At 44.1% G+C, this 21270-nt stretch overlaps 2 protein-coding genes across 2 annotated transcripts in view; both read right to left on the minus strand.

The window, feature by feature from the left end:
* Nucleotides 1–12948, minus strand: part of LOC149443089 (uncharacterized) — a 139759-nt gene extending 126811 nt beyond the window's left edge. Inside the window, exon 1 of the mRNA XM_089655940.1 lies at nucleotides 11034–12948. Within this exon, the coding sequence (XP_089512066.1) occupies nucleotides 11034–12755 (1722 nt within the window). The 5' untranslated portion in view covers nucleotides 12756–12948. The remainder of the gene's footprint in view (nucleotides 1–11033) is intronic.
* Nucleotides 12949–16700: 3752 nt separating this feature from the next.
* On the minus strand, nucleotides 16701–20138 carry LOC149443092 (oocyte zinc finger protein XlCOF29-like). Its single transcript, XM_089655941.1, has 5 exons — nucleotides 19983–20138; nucleotides 17517–17645; nucleotides 17149–17316; nucleotides 16939–17017; nucleotides 16701–16822 (listed from the first exon to the last, which is right to left on the minus strand). The coding sequence occupies exons 2-5, from the start codon at nucleotides 17610–17612 to the stop codon at nucleotides 16701–16703; spliced, it is 465 nt and encodes a 154-aa protein (XP_089512067.1). The 5' UTR covers nucleotides 17613–17645; nucleotides 19983–20138.
* Between the last annotated feature and the right edge of the window lie 1132 nt (nucleotides 20139–21270).

The raw sequence follows: 21270 nt of genomic DNA on the forward strand, positions 1-21270 counted from the left end.
CTTCAGCCCTTCTTGGGTGTCGGAGTTGCGTTTCCTGATAATGATATAGCGGGTTACAGAGCTAGAAGCCGGGAGAGCCCAGATCTCGTTATTGGGGAACTTTACACAGACAACAAGAACTTCTGAAGTTGATGTCCTTCATTTCAAGGCTCTACAGAACAGTGGTGACCCCGAAGCGTCTCTCTGTCTTCAGTCCATGCTTCTCCCATCCCCCAACAGGAGGGAAGGAGAACTCCGCCCCAAACTAGGGGGGAACTTTCCTCTCATTATTTCCCTTGGCTTCCGTGTGGGTTTGGGTGGTTGGAGGAGTGCGGCACGAGAGGGAACACAGCTTGTTGTTCTATGTCTACATATGGGGTCTGGGTAGAGGGGATCCACCCGAAAATATTTCTACTCTTTGATTTTGTGCAAATCGTTTCTGTTTTCACTTTGAAGGGCGATATTATGTGTGGTTTGTAAAAAGGATTGGCCCAATAGATACCACCCCACTTAGAGAATAGATGAACTAATATGACCAGCATTCATTCAGCCATGTCACATGTTGGGATCTTTTCTACAATACTTTGTTATAATAATGGAACACGTTGTGTATTGTATTGTACACCAATAATAATGACTCCGCCCCCACATTCCAGACAAGGGATCTTCCTGACCAATCAGATTCCTTCTTTTACCGTTTACTGATTTTTTTTCTGCAATCTTGTTAAAAGTGAAATTATAATAAAAAATGTATTGGAACAGAAAAAAATGGTGTGTGTGTGCAATGATGACAAAGCTGTGTATCCAGAAACGGCTGGTCGGTGACACTTCCATATACAGCCCAATGAAGTGACAAGGAAGCCCTAGAACCCTTTGGAGGAACCCTGGCTGAGAAAGGCTGGACTAGGCAGTCACATATCTGAAAAATTTCCAAAAATAATGCTTTATCGCACATTAATGATTGACAATTGGGCAATCGCCCTGGTTTACCATCACCTCAGTATGAGACAATACACACAGACCTAAAACCATTAAAATCACACCAAGACCGGTCTGGATATATATGTGCTGCAAAGAATTGGATAATCACAATGATGTGATCAGAAAAGTCGATCTAAATATTAGGTCGACTAAAATGCCAAAAATACTTTCCAACATGAGGATATCGGCATTTCTAGATTTAGTTGCAGATGATCTTAAAAACCTTGAGTGGAGAATGCCAATTGGTGACAATCTTACAAAAAAGGAAAGAAAAGCCCTTAAAGAATTAAAAGAGACCAAAAATATAGTAATTAAGAGAAGTGACAAGGGGGGTAATGTAGTCATTTTAAATGAACAAAACTATGTCAAAGAGGTGAAGCGCCTATTGGGGGATTCATCTACGTATAGAAAATTAACTACTAATCCTTTCCCTGTAGTGGTGAAAAAATTAAACTCTATGTTAACATTGGGCAAAGAGCCGGATCTTCTTACCAAAAATGAGTTTGAATATCTAAGAATTGAGGAATTTAATCATCCTACCTTTTATATCATCCCTAAAATACATAAGAATCAAGAAAATCCTCCGGGTAGACCTATTGTTTCTGCCATTAATGGTCCCTTAGATAAAACAGGGAAATACATTGATTTGTTCCTCAAAGATATGGTCCCTAATCTATCTTATGTAAGAGATACCAAAGATGTTTTGGCTAAAATTGAAAATTTAATAATAAATGAAAAGTCTATTCTAGTTGGAATAGATGTAGAATCACTTTACACATCAATCCCACATGACTGTGGTTTGAGATCGACTTTCTACTTTCTTGATAAAACACTCTGGGGGGACAAAACAAATTTATTAGTGAGTTACTGGATTTTGCATTACGACATAATTTTTTCCAATTTAACAATACCTTTTATCAACAGATTAGAGGTACAAGTATGGGGGCACCATGGGCCCCGGCCTATGCCTGTCTGCATTTAGGTTTTTGGGAGGAGCAGGTTGTCTTCAGGTCAGCAGGGTTTCTTGCACATGCCCAGATTTGATTGAGATATATTGATGATATCTTCCTTGTATGGAGAGGAACATCGGAGGAATTAAAACTTTTTATGGAGGAGTTAAATCAAAACTCCCTCAATATTGGACTTACATATGTGTTTGATGAAAGATGTATCTCCTTTCTTGACCTGGAAATTAGACTTGAAGACAAAAGTCTCCTTACTAAAACGTTCAGAAAACCAACTGCAGCCAATACCTTATTAGAGGCCAGAAGTTATCATCCACGTTCACTGATCACAGGAATTCCGGTAGGACAGTTCCTGAGATGTCGGAGAAACTGCTCGAACATTAATGACTTTAGGATGGAAGTGCAGGACCTTTATAAAAGGTTTAGAGAACGGGGATATTCTCACTCTCAGATTAGAAAAGCTCGGAGACGGGCATATCAAACTGACCGTAAGAGTCTATTGTCCCCAAAAAAGGAAGAGAAGGTTAAACTAAGTGAGCAACCTGTTAGAATGATAACCCAATTTGGAGCTCAAAGGCAGGCTGTGAAACAAATATTAGAAAAGCACTGGAAGATTCTAGCCCAATGCCCCAAACTGATTGTAGGTGAGCGCCCCCAAATGGTAGCAAGAAGAGCACCAAATCTTGGTGACCTCCTTATTCATTCTGACTATCAACCGTTAAAACAAACAACATGGTTGAAGTCACGTACAAAAGGGATGTATAGATGTGGAAAATGTCAGATTTGTAAATTTGTGGATCGCACAGATTTTTTCTGTGATTCAAAAAATAGCACTCACTATAAAATTCAAAGTCTTATAAACTGTTGAGATGTTGAAAGTTTATTAGATATTACTAAGATTATATAGGATACAGAAATAATAAGGGAGGGGGGAGCGAGTTCTAAAACTGTAACTTGTAAGTTTCCATCATGAGCTGACTACATGAAACATGACATATACATTTCTTGGTATAAACTGTTTTTGCTAGCTTTCTGAGAATTAGCCGGGCAAAGACATTGTCAGGGTTGTGTTATCTTTTGTTGATGCATCCTTGAGCAAACTAAAACAGTTCCATTAAACTTCTAATATATCTGCAAAAACCTAACTTAATACTTAAAATGGCGTACATCAACACAATGGAGGTTCTCTAGATCCTTTCAATCCCCTCTTAGATCATGAACATGATCTCAATTCTTTACCTCATTCATCTTTTTGTACATAGCCAGATAACCTTCATTTGTATTTTGCGGCTTGGTAGCTCTAGCAATGCAATATAATAAGCATTTAAAACAGATATAAAATAAAACAAAAAGCAATATCATGACTATTCTTACAGCGATACCTTTCATCCATGAAAAGACGGAACCAAATCCTGATCCTAGCCAATCAAAAGGAGTCCATCCATCTTTTCCTATAGCTCTAGCTTCTTCCATTAAACCATCTACCTGTTCCCTGTGTTGCTTTATTATTTCATAATAATCTGGAACAGTCATTGTGGTATTATATATCCAAGTACAACATTCAGAATCCTCTGTCATCTCACACAGACCTGTCAGAGCAGCACTCATGCTTTCAATAGCTAATTCTTGCATCTCCAGCTGTTCTCTAATAGCTCTGGTCTCGGTATTTAGCAACCCCGTGTCCTTAGAGTTCCTCTCCAGTATATCATCAATAATGTTTGTGTAATTATTTATTTTGTTCATGAGTGTTATTCCCCATCCCGTGTAGGTAGGGAACCATGACCAAATCTTATTCCCCATCCCGTGTAGGTAGGGAACCATGACCACACCTTATCCCCTGTAGAGAATAGATCTACCTTTTCTTGTTTGGTTTCCCTTCTCTGTCTCAGAGTTAGTTGGTGTTTTGGGTATGTACTGGCTTTTACCTGGTGTTCCTTCTGGTCTATAGCTGCCATGATTGGCACTAATTGGGCTACATAGCACCAGCCCTGGACATTACTCGGTATCCAAGGGTAACAGATCTTACCACAACAGATATAGGTATTGTTTCCCAAGGAGATCGGCAATTTTTGTATTGCAGAGCGAAATTCAGGGGTGACAACAAGTGTAAAATAAAAAAGAAGTTTTCCAAACATAGTTTCCCCCACATTGTCTTGTATCCCTTCTAAACTTTCATTCAGGGCTCTACCATTTACTTGCCAGAGTTTCACAGAAAAAGTTCCATCCCTCCTTCCAGGATCAGAAATGTTTAACCACTTGCCTACCAGGCACTTATACCCCTTTATTTACCAGGCCAATTTTCAGCTTTCAGCGCTGCCGCACTTTGATTGACAATTGCGCGGTCATGCAACATTGTACCCATATGAAATTTTGATCATTTTTTTCTCACAAATAGAGCTTTCTTTTGGTGGTATTTAATCGCCACTGGGCACTTTACTTTTTGCGCTATAAATAAAAAAATTTGAAAAAAAAAAAAGTTTCTTTGTTTCTATTATAACATTTCTCAAACAGGTATTTTTTGTCCTTCACTGATGTGCGTTGATGAGGCAGCACTGATGGGCACTGATAGGCGGCACTAAAGGGCACTGATAAGCAGTACTAATGAGGTGGCACAGATAGGCGGCACTGATAGACAGCACTAATGAGGTGTCACGGATAGGCGGCACTAATATGCAGCACTGATAGGCGGCACTGATAGGTGACCCTGATGATGGGTACTGATAGACAGCACTGACTGGCATCACTACTGGGCACTGACTGGCACAACCCCTGGGCACTGACTGGCAGCACTGCTGGGCTGCACTGGTGGGTGGCACTGGTGGGCAGCACTGGTGGGTGGGCACAGGTGGGTGGCACTGCTGGTCACAGGTAGGTGGCACTTCTGGGCACAGGTGTGTGACACTGCAGAGTGGCACAGGTGGGTGCACTGCTGGGCACAGGTGGGTGATTTGCTGGGCACAGGTGGGCGGAGCTAGTGGGCGCACTGCTGGGCACAGGTGGGCGGAACTTGCGGGTGGCACTGCTGGGCACCGATCATCAGGGCACTGATCATCAGTGCCCTGATGATCGGTGCCGATCCCCGCTCTGACAACTGCCGGGTCTCGGCAGTACTTTCCTCACGATCTGACAGCGTGAGGAAAGTGCAGCCGAGAACCGGCACTTGCATTTCCCTCTGATCAGCGTGTCATTGGACACCGCTGATCACGTGGTAAAAGGCCGCTGTGATTGGCCTTTTACCACATCACGTGATCAGCTGTGTCCGTAGGACACAGCGATCACGGAGATCACCAGGTGCGCGCCCCCTGGGGTGCGCAGGAGAGCGCGTTCTGGGAGGACGTCATATGACGTCCACTCAGAACTGGCCGGCCGCAGTGCAGCCGTCATTTGGCTATCTGCGGTCGGCAACTAGTTAATATGGACTGAGAGCACATTCCCTTTCCCTTGTGGGAAGTATTCCCCAGTCTAAAACACCAATCGGGGAGTTGAGTGACTCCCAGAGTTGGAAAAGATATGGTGGCATTAGAAGTAATATTGGTCAAACCAATACTTACATTCCCTGTTTTTAACAAAAATATTTTGCCTGGAGCGGCCAGAAGAGGAATTTCCTATGTGCTCGGATGTAACTTACTACAGATCCAACATTTATCAGAACCTGACTTTTCAGCATAAGCAGATTTAAACTGCATCATCAACATTTTCCTGAAAAAGGATTGTTCTCTTCAAAACTTCTTTTTGACTTTCTTTCACTTTTGGTTATCTGGGTCTCATTTAAATCTAGTCCTTGACCACAGATACCTTTTATTAGGCCCAAGTCCTCAGGGTGATAAATACAGTTAGTTAGGATCCATACTGGCAGGAAAAAGAGCAGTCAGTGTGCCCAATAGGACCCAGATCTTCAAAGCACCATGAGGGGCAGTAAGGAATGTCATCTTCAGGGTCTTTTTCACTTACTTCACCCGCTCTTTGAAGATTTTCCTCTCATACTTCACCTCCTTTTTCCATCTCGTGTTTCTCAGGTGTTTGGTTCACCTTCTTCACTCGACTAGCATGGATCCAGGACTGGGAATTCTCCACCAGAACAGCTGTTCTGGTAACCACTATCACCGTAGTAGGCGGTCCAAAGGCGTAGCCTTGCTTCTTGTCTTTAGCGAGTTGGCAGACCACTATGACATCTCCCACTTGGAAAGGTGTGTTGTTTCATGAAAAGATAAAGGAAAAGTGCGAGCAACATTTCTTTCAATCTGATGTAAAGTCTGAATCAATTTTCTCACATATTCTTGTTGTACCAGGTCAAGGTCCCCTCTTTCTAACATAAGTGGCTGTCTAGCCCAAGGAGTGGGGAACGGTCTTCCCATTAATATTTCAAAAGGAGATAACCCTGTAGTCTTATTAGGTGTCATTCTTACCTCTGCTAGAATTGCAGGTAACATCTTCTTCCAGTGGGTATAGGTTCCTCCAGTGGCCTTCCTCAACTTGTCCTTAATTGTCCTGTTCATCCTTTCTACTATACCCCAACTTTGAGGATGATAGGGAATATGACATTTCCAATCTAAGTACTTTTACCAGGTCTTGGCATACCTTGGCCACAATGGCTGGTCCACTATCAGAATTTATCTGCAGCGGACATCCCCATCTGGGTGTTATCTCCTGTGTAAGAATTCTGACTACAGTTTGTGCGTCTTCTTTATTAGTGACAAATGCTTCCACCCATCTGCTGAACATATCCACCATTACCAACAAAAACTCTTGCCTCTGTCCTGTTTTTGGCATGTGGGTAAAATCTATTTGTAAATGGGTGAAAGGTGTAGTTGGGTACACTAGATGCTGGTGTTGTGATTTCTTTGGGTTCTGTGGATTGTTCCTTATACATGTAATGCACCTGGAAACATATTCTTTCACCAACCTAGATAAGCCTGTAATGTAAAAATCCTGCAATAATGTTTCACACGTCGTTTTCCATCCTCTATGTCCTAGACCGTGGTACTGTGCAATGAACAATGGGGCACTTGACATGGGAATGCATGGTTTCCCCTCTAAGCACACTAGACCAGAAGCTGGATCTAGTTGTGCTCCAGAACCATTCCAGTCTGCTAGATCGACTTTTATAGCAAATGTTTGTAAATCTGCATACATCTGGTCATGTGGGGTAGTTGTGACGCCTGAAGTGGGCATAGACATCTGTTCACTGGCCACCTGTTGTAATGCAGCTTCCTTTGCTACCTTATCTGCTAATGCATTTCCTTTGGCAATATGATCTCTGTGATTTGTATGTGCCCTGCAATGAAGAATGGCTAATGTTTTTGGTAACTGTATGGCTTTGAGTAGATCAGATATCAAGGAAGAGTGAGATATGGTTTTGCCATCAGCAGCAATGAATCCTCTTCTCTCCCAAATGACCCCAAAATCATGTACAGCACCATGGGCGTACTTGGAGTCTGTGTAAATGTTGACATCCTGTCCTGCAAATAATTGACATGCTCTTGTAAGGGCAATCAGTTGGGCTGCTTGGGCTGACTGATATGGGATTGGCTTTGCCTCAAGTATTTTGTCAGGAAGTTGCACAATGCCGTATCCTGCATGGTAAGTATTATCATTTGGCCTAGAACATGAGCCATCTACAAACACATCTGGGGCCCCATCAAGAGCCACAGCTGACATGTGGGGCCTAGGGGAAGTGTCTTGCTGTATGTGGGTTATACAATTGTGTTCTGGTGCCACTTCATCCTGTTCCCCCTTTAGCCCCAATAGGGCATTCAAAATTGGAGTAGGACCTGAATTTGCTGAAGAATATTTAATAATCAAGTTGGGATCAGATAGAAGAATCACTTCATATCCGCTCAACCTTTGTGCTGACATGTGTTGAGTGTGTATGTTTTTCAGTTGTAAGGACACTTGATGTGTGGTGTGTCGGGTAGTTTCATGTCCCAAGGTGAAAGAAATAGCCATTTCCACCACCATTGCACAGGATGCAACAGCTTCTCAGACAAGCAGGCATGCCCTGAACCTGAGTTGGCACTACTTTGGAAAAAAAAGCTACAAGGCGGAGCTTGCCTCCATGTTCCTGAGCCGGGACCCCCGCCATGGTTGTACAATTTTCCCCCGCATACAGATGAAACATTTTCTTATAGTCAGGTAGTCCAAGACCAGGGGCCGTTACCATAGCATTCTTCAGGTACACAAAGGCATCAACCATTTCATTTGACCATGTGAGAATGTCAGGTGATTCTGAAAGTGTGGCAGACCTCAGAGTGTGATCATAGAATGAACAATCAGGTATCCATTGGCGGCAGTAACCAATCATACCAAGAAAAGTTAGCGTGTCCTTTTTTGTTTGTGGGCGGGGCAGACCCACGAGTGCCGCAGCTCTTTTGTGACTGACATTCCTCTCACCATGACTTAGAGTAAAACCAAGGTATTCAACCTATTTTTAGCACCATTGCAGTTTCTTTTTAGATGCTTTGTGACCATTCCCTGACAACCATTCTAACAGAGACCAACTATCCTCCTGACTGGCCTCCTGACTTGAACTACAAATCAATAGGTCATCCACATATTGTAGGAGGACGGAACCATTGGGAGGGGTCCAGGACCTCAGTGTGGTCTGGAGGGCAAGTGAATAGACTGCAGGCGAGTCTACAAAACCCTGGGGCAATCTACACCAGATCATCTGGCAATTTCAGAATATAAATACAAATAGCACCCTCGTCTGGTGGTCCACAGGAACCGAAAAAAATGCATTTGTTAAATCAATCACTGTAAAATATTCTGCATCAGATGGAATGGAGGTGAGGAGTGATGGCATGTCAGGCACTATTGGGGCTAATGGAACCACCAAATTATTTATGGTCCTCAGATCTTGTACAAACCTGTAAGAGCCATCCGGCTTCTTAACAGGATTGATAGGTGTGTTGTAAGGAGAAACCGTTTCTTCTAAAATACCTGTCTCTAAAAATCTTTCCACTAGAGGAGCAATCCCTTCCTCCTTCTCTGGCGACAATTTGTATTGCCTCTGTTTGTAGGGCAATGCCCCTTCCTTGAGTGTGACTGTGTACGGTGTACATGAAATTAATCCTACATCCATAGAATTTGTGGCCCAGACTGGATGTGTATCAGGAGGGGGTGTAATGTGTGAAGGATGACTCTCATCATTGAAATAGGTGGGTATAATGGGTACTTTGGAGGATCTGGCAACAATACCTCCTTCTGATGTTACTCTCAGAGAAATCCCTAAAATTCCCATAAAATCTCTCCCTCTCTCGGGAATGGGTCTGTACTTCCCATATCTTCTGTCCAACCTGCCATACAATCCACCCAGCGATTTATTAAATAATAGTCTGTTCCACAAACTCTAGCAACATAATCCTTACAATTTTCTCCCTTTTCTGGGGGACCTGGTGGGTAACTACCTCCTTGACCCATATTTAGACAGTGGATAAGATTATCTATCTTACCTTTTTATAATCTTATTTTGTTCCACACAACAAATTATCTTATATTTCTATGCAACAGAAAGAAAAAGCAAAAGATAAACCAGAATCTGCTCCACAAACTTATTAACCTTTTGATAACTTCCTAAAAGTTATCTCTTCACTGTTCTACCTGTTAGGAATGGGCTCAGCACAGGTGGTGCCGGGGCTCACCTGCCTTGTGGGCTGCAGTACCAGTGCTGGCCAGCGGGTGCTCTCAGCAGCCAGAATCTCACTTCTGCAATCAAGCCATCACCTGAGACTGATTGCAGGAGGTGTATTTAAGCAATGGCCAGGCCTGCAGTCAGTGCCTTGGTGTTTGTTCCCATGAGCCCCTGTACCTGCATCCTGCCTGATCGTGACTCTGCTAGAACTCTGCCTGCACCGACCCCGGCTATTCCTGACCACTCTCCTGCCTGCTCCTTGGTACCGTCTGCCCGATAGTTACTGACCCTGCCTGACTGTGTTTGTGTTCCCGCACATATTGTTATTTATTGAAGGTTTTTGCACTGTGTACTGTATAATCTTAATAAATTATATTGTTTTATACCATACTTGAAGCCTGCGTTTCCCTGTGTCAGTCCACACATCTCTGGTCATACCTGGATCCCTAACACTACCAAAGGACAGTGTGTTCTACCAAAGAACAATCTGTGTTTTACCAAAAACACTCTTTTTTATATATATATATATTGCACTCTTTTGTAACGCTATCAAAGAGTTAAGTCTGCTTACCAAAAGTAGCTGCAGGTTATCACGGGTCTATATAGACAATACAGAATGATTCAAGACCTTCCCTCAACACAGGGCAAGAAAGAGCTTTTGGTCATAAAAAGACAAAAGGTTTACTTACCAAGTGAGGTGGGTGGTCATCCCGGGCTGAGCCCCCAGCTGAAAGGATGATTTTCTTATCCCCTCAGAGACCCCCGGTCTGTGGAGAGATTCCTGGTTTATCTGCAGAATTCTGGGAACACCCCTTGAACACGGAAATAACGGCAGCTTATGTTCAGAGATGTTCAAAGTTTATTAGACATTACTAAGATTATATAGGATACAGAAATAATAAGGGGGGGGGGAGCGAGTTCTAAAACTGTAATTGTAAGTTTCCATCATGAGCTGACTACATGAAACATGACATATACATTTCTTGGTATAAACTGTTTTTGCTAGCTTTCTGAGAAATAGCCGGGCAAAGAAAACTTCAGGGTCATGTTATCTTTTGTTGATACATCCTTCACCAAACTAAAACAGTTCCATTAAACTTCTAATATATCTGCAAAAACCTAACTTAATACTTAAAATAGCGTACATCAACACAATGGAGGTTCTCTAGATCCTTTCAGGCAGGACTCCATTTTTATTCTTCTCCTATCAATGGCCAACCCGGTCGCAGACTTCATCTATGTCTTTGGGGACCTCTGATCTCCTTATGGACTGTTTCTTCCATGATGAAGATCAGCCATGGAGTATATCTGAGGTGTATATCAGGGTGTGCTTCTTCCCCACATGAGAGCTGGGATGTCCAGCAACATTCATCTAGAAGACATTTCCTACACTAATACACCTCCAGGGTTGTGTGGGACCCCTGCTGTACTGGAAGACAGGACTTCAGTGAGGAACATTTCCCTCACTCAGGACAGGAAAGTGGCTTCTCCCCTGTGTGAGTTCTCTGATGTCTGTAAAGATCGGACTTCTGCAAAAAACATTTCCCGCACTCAGCACAGGAAAACGGCTTCTCCCCCTTGTGAGATCTCTGATGTCTGGAAAGACTGCACTTATGTGAAAAACATTTCCCACACTCAGGACAGAAATATGGTTTCTCCCCCGTGTGAGATCTCTGATGTCTGGAAAGATCAGACTTCTCTAAAAAACATTTTCCGCACTTAGAACAGGAATACGGCTTCTCCCCCGTGTGAGATCTCTGATGTTTGTGAAGAACGTACATATGTGCAAAACATTTCCCACACTTAGGACAGGAATACGGCTTCTCTCCTGTGTGAGTTCTCTGATGTGTGTAAAGATTAGAGTTGTCTGAAAAACATTTTCCGCATTCAGGACAGGAATATGGCTTCTCCCCCGTGTGAGATCTCTGATGCCTGGAAAGATAGGACCTCACTGAAAAACATTTTCCGCATTTAGAACAGGAATACGGCTTCTCCCCCGTGTGAGATCTCTGATGTTTGTGAAGACTAGACTTTTCTGAAAAACATTTCCCACACTCAGGACAGGAAAAGGGCTTCTCCCCCGTGTGAGATCTCTGATGTTTGTGAAGACTAGACTTTTCTGAAAAACATTTCCCACACTCAGGACAGGAATACGGCTTCTCCCCTGTGTGAGATCTCTGATGTGTGTAAAGATGGGACTTGTCTGAAAACCATTTCCCGCACTCAGGACAGGAATACGGCTTTTCCCCTGTGTGAGATCTCTGATGTTTGTAAAGATTGGACTTGTCTGAAAAACATTTTCCACACTCAGGACAGGAATACGGCTTCTCCCCCGTGTGAGATCTTTTATGCCTATTAAGATGTTTTTTAGAACTGAAACATTTCCCGCACTCAGTACAGGAATAAGGTTTCTCCCCCATGTGCGATCTCTGATGTGTGTAAAGACTGGACTTGTCTGAAAACCATTTCCCGCACTCAGGACAGGAATACGGCTTCTCCCCTGTGTGAGATCTCTGATGTTTGTTAAGAATGGACTTGACTGAAAAACATTTCCCGCACTCAGGACAGGAATATGGCTTCTCCCCTGTGTGAGATCTTTTATGCAGGTAAAGATAGGACTTCTGTGAAAAACATTTCTCGCACTCAGGACAAGAATATGGCTTCTCCCCTGTATGACATCTTTTATGAAGGTAAAGACTGGAGTTATGTGAAAAACATTTCCCGCACTCAGGACAGGAATATGGCTTCTCCCCTGTGTGAGTTCTTTTATGCACATTAAGCTCTGGTTTACGCCGGAAACCCTTCCCGCACTCAGGACAGGAATACGGCTTCTCTCCTGTGTGAGATCTTTTATGCACATTAAGATTGGATTTTGAATGGAAACATTTCCCGCACTCAGGACAGGAATACGGCTTCTCTCCTGTGTGAGATCTTTTATGCACATTAAGATTGGATTTAGAATGGAAACATTTCCCGCACTCAGTACAGGACAGCCTCTTCCCTGCTGGAAGGCCGGCATGGTCCAGCACAGTCTGAGGTTCCTCAGGATACGAGGAATCCGATGGTCCATCTACACTGGGTGGTGCCGGATGGACATTGGAGGGAGCCGGGTTTTCTCCTGGACTATACTGTGTGATGTCCTCATCTTCTACTTTCCAGTCTGGAGACAAAGTGAGACAATCCTCGGAGGTTTTCCTCATCTCCCGGCCATGGACTAAAATACAAAGACAAAGAGGATTACTAGACAGGAGCTGATTGGTTACCCCAAACCAGGACTGGCTGAGCCCCACCAGAGGTCAGAGAGTGAGGATGGGGGGAGAACAACCAAGATGAAGACTGGACTGATCCTGAAGACCACCATCATTGGGGAATTGACTCCTCCCTCATTATCACTTTCTGTTTAAGGGTCCAAAGTTGGAGGATGTTATCACATTATTATCACCATGTAAAAGTCTGTGCTCCAATCACATCATCCGATATAAAATGTCCAGCTGGGAGGAAATGGGGGGAACAAAAGAGAATCCATATTATGTGTATATATAGCAGTGGGGGGAGAGGGAGAGCAGAAGTCAGGAGTATGTAATGTACAACATAGAGTATATAGTGCAGGGGTCAGGAGGATGTAATGTACAACATAGAGTATATAGGGCAGGGGTCAGGAGGATGTAATGTACAACATAGAGTATATAGTGCAGGGGTCAGGAGTATGTAATGTACAACATAGAGTATATAGTGCAGGGGTCACGAGTATGTAATGTACAACATAGAGTATATAGTGCAGGGGTCAGGAGTATGTAATGTACAACATAGAGTATATAGTGCAGGGGTCAGGAGGATGTAATGTACAACATAGAGTATATAGTGCAGGGGTCAGGAGTATGTAATGTACAACATAAAGTATATAGTGCAGGGGTCAGGAGTATGTAATGTACAACATAGAGTATATAGTGCAGGGGTCAGGAGTATGTAATGTACAACATAAAGTATATAGTGCAGGGGTCAGGAGTATGTAATGTACAACATAGAGTATATAGTGCATGGGTCAAGTTGTAATATAAATTATATAGTGCATAGCACCCTTCTAGACAGGTTTCCAGATAGCCTAGGCACCTTTAGTCCTTTTTGGTTCCCCTCTAATCAGCGATTGAATGTTTTGGACTGTTCTAGGCTTCACTGGCTTCAGGTTCAACTGCTTCCCCTGCCTTCTAATGACAAGTTGCAGAGATCCCACACTGCTGCCTCCCATCTCCTGAGACTGCACTCAGTGACTTGGGTCTGAGACACTACAGACATATCCCTCCACCCGGCACAGGTGACAAATACTGGAAGAATTGCTATGTCACCACCATGAGGAATAAGATCAAAAGAACATGTCCAGGTGCCTAGGTCTAGTAACACTTATGGTGAAAATGAACATTTTGCTGCCAGCTGAACCCCAGAACCTCCATAAATCCAGTCTAGAGACATAAATTGTGTCTGCAGCACAGAGAAGGAAGATTATCCGAGAGAAATCCAGGAATACAGGACGGGGAACACAGCTCAGGAAAGTGACCAGGGGATTACAGGCTGATATCACCCAGTCCCCGCCCTACTCTGGACCAATCAGTGAGCAGTATGGGTGGAGGAATGGATTTAGTGTTCATGACCCACCTGTGCTGATCTCTGTAGGAGTGTCCTCCTCTATAAATGTCCCCGTTATTCCATCCTCCTCCATAGACTGCTGATCATCCCTCACATACGCCTCTTCTTCTTCTGCTTTCACCTCAAATTCTATATCGATTGGATCTCCACTCTAAATCAAGGAAATGAGAGAAAATATCATCTGTAAAATGTAAGATTTATGATTGTGACAAAATTGTCTCCCTTCACAGAAGCAGATCACATGTGATATGTCGGTACATTTCCCCTAAATACCGCATGCCATCCTGAAACTGTCCATTTCCTATCCCGTGTTGCGGTATTGACCACAAACACTGAACACGCTCAGTAAATACCGCATGAACAGGCGTTACATTCACAGAAGGAAATAAAGAATGAAATGCATGCGGTCATTAATTAGTGGTGGAGACATGCGGCATTCAGGAAATGTGTACTGCTTGGTAAAGAGTGGGCGGCCGCTGGCATCCTTAACAACCAGTAAACAACATGGTTGTTAGGGAGCGAGCGGCCACCACGTCCTAACCAACCGATAAATCTAAAAAAAAAGATTTACCGGCAACAAAATATTAATAAAATGGCGTGGGGTCCCCCCCGGGTCTGGTATGGATTTTGAGGGGAACCCCTTGTCAAAATGAAAGAAATACATACCAGACCCCTATCTGAGCATGCAGCCCAGCAGGTCAGGAAAGGGGGGCCAAGCAAGTGACCTCCCTCCTGAAACATACCAGGCCACATGCCCTTAATATGGAGTGGATGTTCTGGGGCAGGGGGGCTTTGCTCCCCCAGAGCACCTTGTCCATGTTGATGGGGACAAGGGACTCTTCCCCACAACCCAGGCTAGTGGCTGTGGAGGTTTGCACGAAGAGGACTTACAAAATATAACAAGGGGGCCCTCAGATCCCTCACCCCATGTGAATGAGTATGGGGTACATGGTACCCCTAATTATTCACCCCAAAAAAGTATTCTGTTAAAAAGACAGCAGGCAGTATTTGACAAGTCCTTTATTAAAAAAGGAAAACTAAAGCAAAATGTCCCCCCGGTGTAGATCCATCATCAATCACGATGCTCGCTGTCACCGCTGACTCGGAAAGAAAAGCTCCGCTCCCAATGAAGACTCCCCTCTGTCTGACAGCTCTGCTGCCTCCTGCCACTAAATATACTAAGGGACGGTGCCACTCGGTGATGTCACTGACCGGGGCATGTTGTATTGGTGACATCACTGACCGGGGCATGTTGTATTGGTGGCGTCACTGACCGGGGCATGTTGTATTGGTGATGTCACTGACCGGGGCATGTTGTATTGGTGACGTCACTGACCGGGGCATGTTGTATTGGTGACGTCACTGACAGGGGCATGTTGTATTGGTGATGTCACAAGAGGGCAAGGCCACCCAGTGACATCACAGGGTGGTAGTGCTCCTTAGTTTATTTAGAAGTGGGAGGTGGCGGAGCTGTCAGACGGCAGGAGGGGAGCTTTGTTTTTTATTTGAGTCAGCGATGACAGCGAGTATTGTGATTGGATCATCGATGGATCTACATCAGGGGGATATTGTTCTTTATTTTTGTTTTATCAAAAATTACTTCCAGTGTTTTTTTACACTACACTATTTGGTGAATGAATAGGGGTACTATGTACTCTATACTCATTCACATTGTGGGGGGATGGGATCTGGGGGCCTCCTTGTTAAAAGTGGCTTCCAGATTCCAATAAGCCCCCCACAACCACTGCCCAGGGTTGTGGGGAAGGGACCCTTGTCCCCATCGACATGGGGACAAGGTGCTTTTGGGAGGATAGAGCGCCCCTGCCCTGAAGCACCCACCCAATGTTGAGGATATGTGGCCTAGTATGGTTCAGGAGGAAGGTGGGCACTCACTAAGGGTCTGGTATTGATTTTAGTGGGGAAACCACACTTTTTGTATTATTTTGGCATCGGGGTTCCCCTCAAAATTCATACCAGACCTGTCACAGATGTCAGCGGGGAACTTGGCGAACGTCCGTTCCTTGTTTACTGGTTGTTGGGGACACTGGCGGCTGCCCTCTCCTTAACAACAAGCTATTTACAAGTGTTGCTAAGGACACCAGTGGTAAATTCCCCGCAGGATTCACTACTAAAAAACAGAATGCAGCATCTTACTACATACTGGGATACGGGAAGATACCGCTTTGTGATTGGAGCCCATAGTCTCTACAAGTCCATGTTCTAGATGCTCCATCCCACCAACCTTGTAATGGTGAGGGATGGTGTGACCTTCCTGTGTGGAATCCCGGGAATACAGAGGACGGGGACATCTCTCTGGTGGGTTCCTGGTATTAGGTGGCTCCATCATATCCTTGTGTCCTTCTGAAAACTCCTCCATCACTCCATACTCCTCATCCTCCTCTTTATACTCTTCTTTAACATCAATATTATCATCCCCGAGGATTCCACTCTGAAAGATATAATAAAACATTCATTGTAACAAACATGCTGTGTATAAATCACAACTACCAATAATTGTCATCATCTACCTGATGATGGTGAGGGATGGTGTGACCTTCCTGTGTGGAATCCCGGGAATACAGAGGACGGGGACATCTCTCTGGTGGGTTCCCATGACTGGATCCATCTGTAGGAAACACACACACTGACTGAATCCATTGTTTCTATGTGTTTATCAGATGATGGGGGATCTAGGTGGATCCTCCGTACTGCTCTCTCCTTTACAATAAAGTCTCCTCTTACCCGGTGATGTGAGGGGCGGCTGATTGTCCATCATGACGTCCTTGTAGAGATCCTTGTGTCCTTCTAAATACTCCCACTCCTCCATGGAGAAATAGACAGTGACACCCTGACACCTTATAGGAACCTGACACACACAATGATACAGTCACCATCCAGACACATCCCTTGTCTGTTACTGGAGAATGTCCCAGAATTCCCGGCACCGCTCACCTCTCCTGTCAGCTGATGGACCATCATGGTGGTCAGTTCCAGAATCTTCTGCTCTTTCTCCCTCTCAGGTATCAGAGAATGAGATGGAGGCACCATGGTGAGGCTCTGGGTTCTGCTCCATCCTCCTGAGATTGGCTCCCCACTAGACTTCTTCTTTACAACATAATCCTACAGATCAGGAGACAAATAAAACAATATCAACCACCTGACATCATCTAAATGTGTGCAAAAATAAAATGGTCTATTGACCAGAATAGACAAGAGTGATGTCATGTGACCTCCCAGAATCCCCCTCACCTCTCCGGTCAGGTCTGTGTTTTATTAATAGAGATAAGTGATGTCATGTGACCTCCCAGAATCCTCCTCACCTCTCCGGTCAGCAGGTAGATGATTTCCAGGGTGAGGTTTAGTATCTTCTCAGTCATGTGACTCCGGTCCTCCTCCATCCTCATTGGTGCCATCATGTGATCTATACAGGTCTCCTTGTAGACGGATAACTTTGGGAAATGAAAGTAAGAATGATTTGGATGGTATTGGTCACACAATAATAGGATGTGGATGTGAGGGGGGAATAGGAGGGTTGCTGGACATTGAAGGACTACTCCCCCCATGGGAAGACATTTTGTTTGGACTGTTTAGTGTTTACTACAATTTTGAGGTCTGGGGCCCCTTTTCTCTGTTGGGTTTGTTTGGTCTCTGAACTGGTTTTGATGAGTATTAGATCTGCAGACAAGGAATGATAAATCTGATCCTTCCTATGACTAGTTTGCTCTGAGGCAGTGCTGTGAGGTCAATGTCGGCTCATCATGCAGGGATGGTCACTTTACATCACCCGACGCCCGGGATATGTAGTTCTGGGGGCCGGGCAAGTATTGTTTTTAATCTTTATCCCTGCTGAGGGCAAGCCGCAGGGCTCTCCTTTCAGGTGCCAGCCTCTGCCACCCCGTGTGTGTGATCCTCTCCTGTACCTACTATGCTTCCCCGGCTCTGCTTGCCCATCTGTGGGCCCGGGTCAGCGGGTGTCGGAGGGTAGAGGGGATGGAGGAGAGTGGACATGTTCACTCCCTTCTTGTCCTGACCCAGAAGTGATGTTATGACAAATTTCCCAACCATCGAGGCCGGCAAAGAATGTAATGCGGTGCGATGTGCGCTACATTACATCCAATGGAGTACAGGGAAGACATTGGGGGTCTTTTAGACCCTGGATGTCTCAATAAAGAGAACCTGTCATCAAAAGTCATCTCATAGAGGAGTTTGTACCCTCAAGTAAAAATGTTTTTTTTAAATGCAAAGAATTAAAGTTATAACCAAGTACATAACTCCTCCCTTTAAAAAATTTTAAGGCCCCCCCCCCTCCCCCACATATATGCACGCCCAAACATAAGAGCACACGCTGGAGCGCCTACACGTGATAACATTGATTGTGATACACGTTACATATCGCCGGTCACACCAGAATGAGAGGATAATTCTAGGAGCAGACCTCCTCCGTACTCTATACTGATGACCTAGAAGGGGCTATAAATGTGTCCCCTATAGATAATACCGGGACTAAAGGTTGTCACCATTTCAGCACACACAACTTAAGGGTTGACATGTTGGATATCTATTTACTCGCTGCAACCTCGGCTTTTATATTATTACACATAAATGGGTCATTTATTGCTTTTTGTGCCCTGAAATCAGCTTAAGTGTATTTTTTACTGAAATTTGGCATTTCCTAGACTTTGTGATAATATTTTGTGACATAAAAAAATAGAACTGCTGCTATTTTATTCTCTAAAGTCTCTACTTTTAAAAAACCTACATTTTGGGGGTTTTGTGTCATCTTCAGGATAAAATGATTTTTTAAATGTGCAAAAAATGCAAAAATGGCTCTGGGAGTGAAAGGGAGAAAAGATAAGCAGGACACTCCCCTTTCCCTTTCCCCAATTGGTTCTCATTACACTGCAAGGTCTCTCCCCTCCCTGCTAGTCCCCGGGTGTGGTGCTGGAGACAGGCGGGGGAGGGGAGGAGGAGATAAACAGCGCAATGTTACACATATTAAATGTTTTAGTCGCTATAAAGCCCCATTTATTTTTTAAACCCCAGATATTCCTAAAAGAGCCTCAGATTTATATACATTTTTTGTTACAAAGGAATGTTTCCTTCCTCCTGAGCAGCAATGTAAGGGGCTCTATGCTCCATACTCCTGACCCCGGCACTCCATCATTGTGTTGGCTGCATAGTGTAATGATTGCCCATTGGCTGCCTGTGTAGTGTCATCATTGCCCTTTGTAGGCCATGTATGGTCAGGATGGTCCTTGTCCTGTCTATTTATTGTCAGTGCTGTTTGTTTAGAGGACCATATTACTAGAATTTATCTCCACAATGAGGAGAATGTTCCGGCCCCGGAAGTGGGGGAATGTTCTGCCCCTGAAGGGGTTCATCTGGGTTCCCACACTATATATGTGTGTATCATCATCTGCTGGAGATAAAAGACGTCACAGTGACTATGGAGGAAGAGGATGGACATGACTATGGAGGAAGAGGACGGACATGACTATGGAGGAAGAGGATGGACGTGACTATGGAGGAAGAGGACGGACGTGACTATGGAGGAAGAGGACGGACGTGACTATGGAGGAAGAAGACGGACGTGACCATGGAGGAAGAGGACGGACGTGACCATGGAGGAAGAGGACGGACGTGACCATGGAGGAAGAGGACGGACGTGACCATGGAGGAAGAGGACGGACGTGACCATGGAGGAAGAGGACGGACGTGACTATGGAGGAAGAGGACGGACATGACGGGGGGTTACTAGGTGTAAATAGGAAATAACAACTTATTACCTCCTCTGCTGCCACTTCCACAAATGTCTCCGATTTGCTTCCTCCCAACTCACCTCTCGGAATGTCCTGCCTGTTCCTGACATCACTTCCTGTCTGTACCTGACATCACTTCCTGTCTGTATTCCATGGAGACTTCCTGTCTGGGGAGAAATGAGGTCACCATCTTGTGGATTTCATAGGAACTACAGCCCCGAGAAACATCCCCTAATAACCATTCCTGCATTGTATCTACCTTACAGAGATACCAGGAAAGTTCAAAAAGAACTAAAAACAGTAAGAAACAATAAACCTAACTCTTATGCAACCAACTGTTTATATAATATATTTTACTACAGATAGAAAAGTCTTGAAGACACAGAACACAAGATAAAAACAAAATACATAATAAAACAGAAACCTCCAAAACAGATCTTTTTGGGTAAAATATGCAAAAATACATCCTAAAGTATAATAATATCTATCAATCCACTCATAATGAAGATGTTAGACATAAATGACAAGGATGTAATGGTCACCGAGGAATGGTGGTGGAGATCTCTCACAGTAAGAACACTTCCTTGAATGGTTCTATAAATAAAGAATGAATCCTGGAGGGAATAAAGCTGTAAAGCAATAAATAATATATAAACTGGGCCATCCACTTCATCCATAAAGACATTGTGATTGAAGATCTTCTAGATCACATAGAAGGAGGACTCATCCATGATTTCATACATTTGTTTGGAAGGATAGAACAATCCTCAGAAGGGAACATGTAGGATGACAGGAAAGGCTCCTGACTGGTGAGATCCTCCAAACATAATGATGACATCCATGAACTGGAGCGAGCTCGTTGGGGTGATAAAGCCAATCTGGAAACACTGTGTAGACGTTCTCCAAGAACTCAGCACACTCCAGGTGTGGAGAAAGTCTCCAGGTGGGTTTAGCCTGTCATTTATCATAGGTAGAAATGTCCACACATGGACTTCCACAGGGACCCCCAGACTACGTATAGAACCTGTACAGTGTCCCCTGTAATGAACTGCTTCCCACCAGGCCTATAGAAGAATGACAGCTGAGCGGGATCTCTCCCATCCTGGGTGGACATCATATGAAGTCCTCCAAGTCTAGTGGCTCTGCTGTATCTTGATATTTCACCTGCTGTGTCCACCAGATGACAGATCATTGTACCAGGCCAGCCCAGTACCATGTGATTGCTATGACCAATCACAGTGATCACATGACAGTTGTATACAATGAATGGCTTTCATTCATAGCCATCCATTGTGTACTATTGTGATGATCTCTG

The sequence above is a fragment of the Staurois parvus genome, unplaced genomic scaffold (assembly GCF_062004578.1).
Source record: "Staurois parvus isolate SC_StPar_1 unplaced genomic scaffold, SC_StPar_1.0 ptg000877l, whole genome shotgun sequence".
NCBI lineage: Eukaryota > Metazoa > Chordata > Amphibia > Anura > Ranidae > Staurois > Staurois parvus.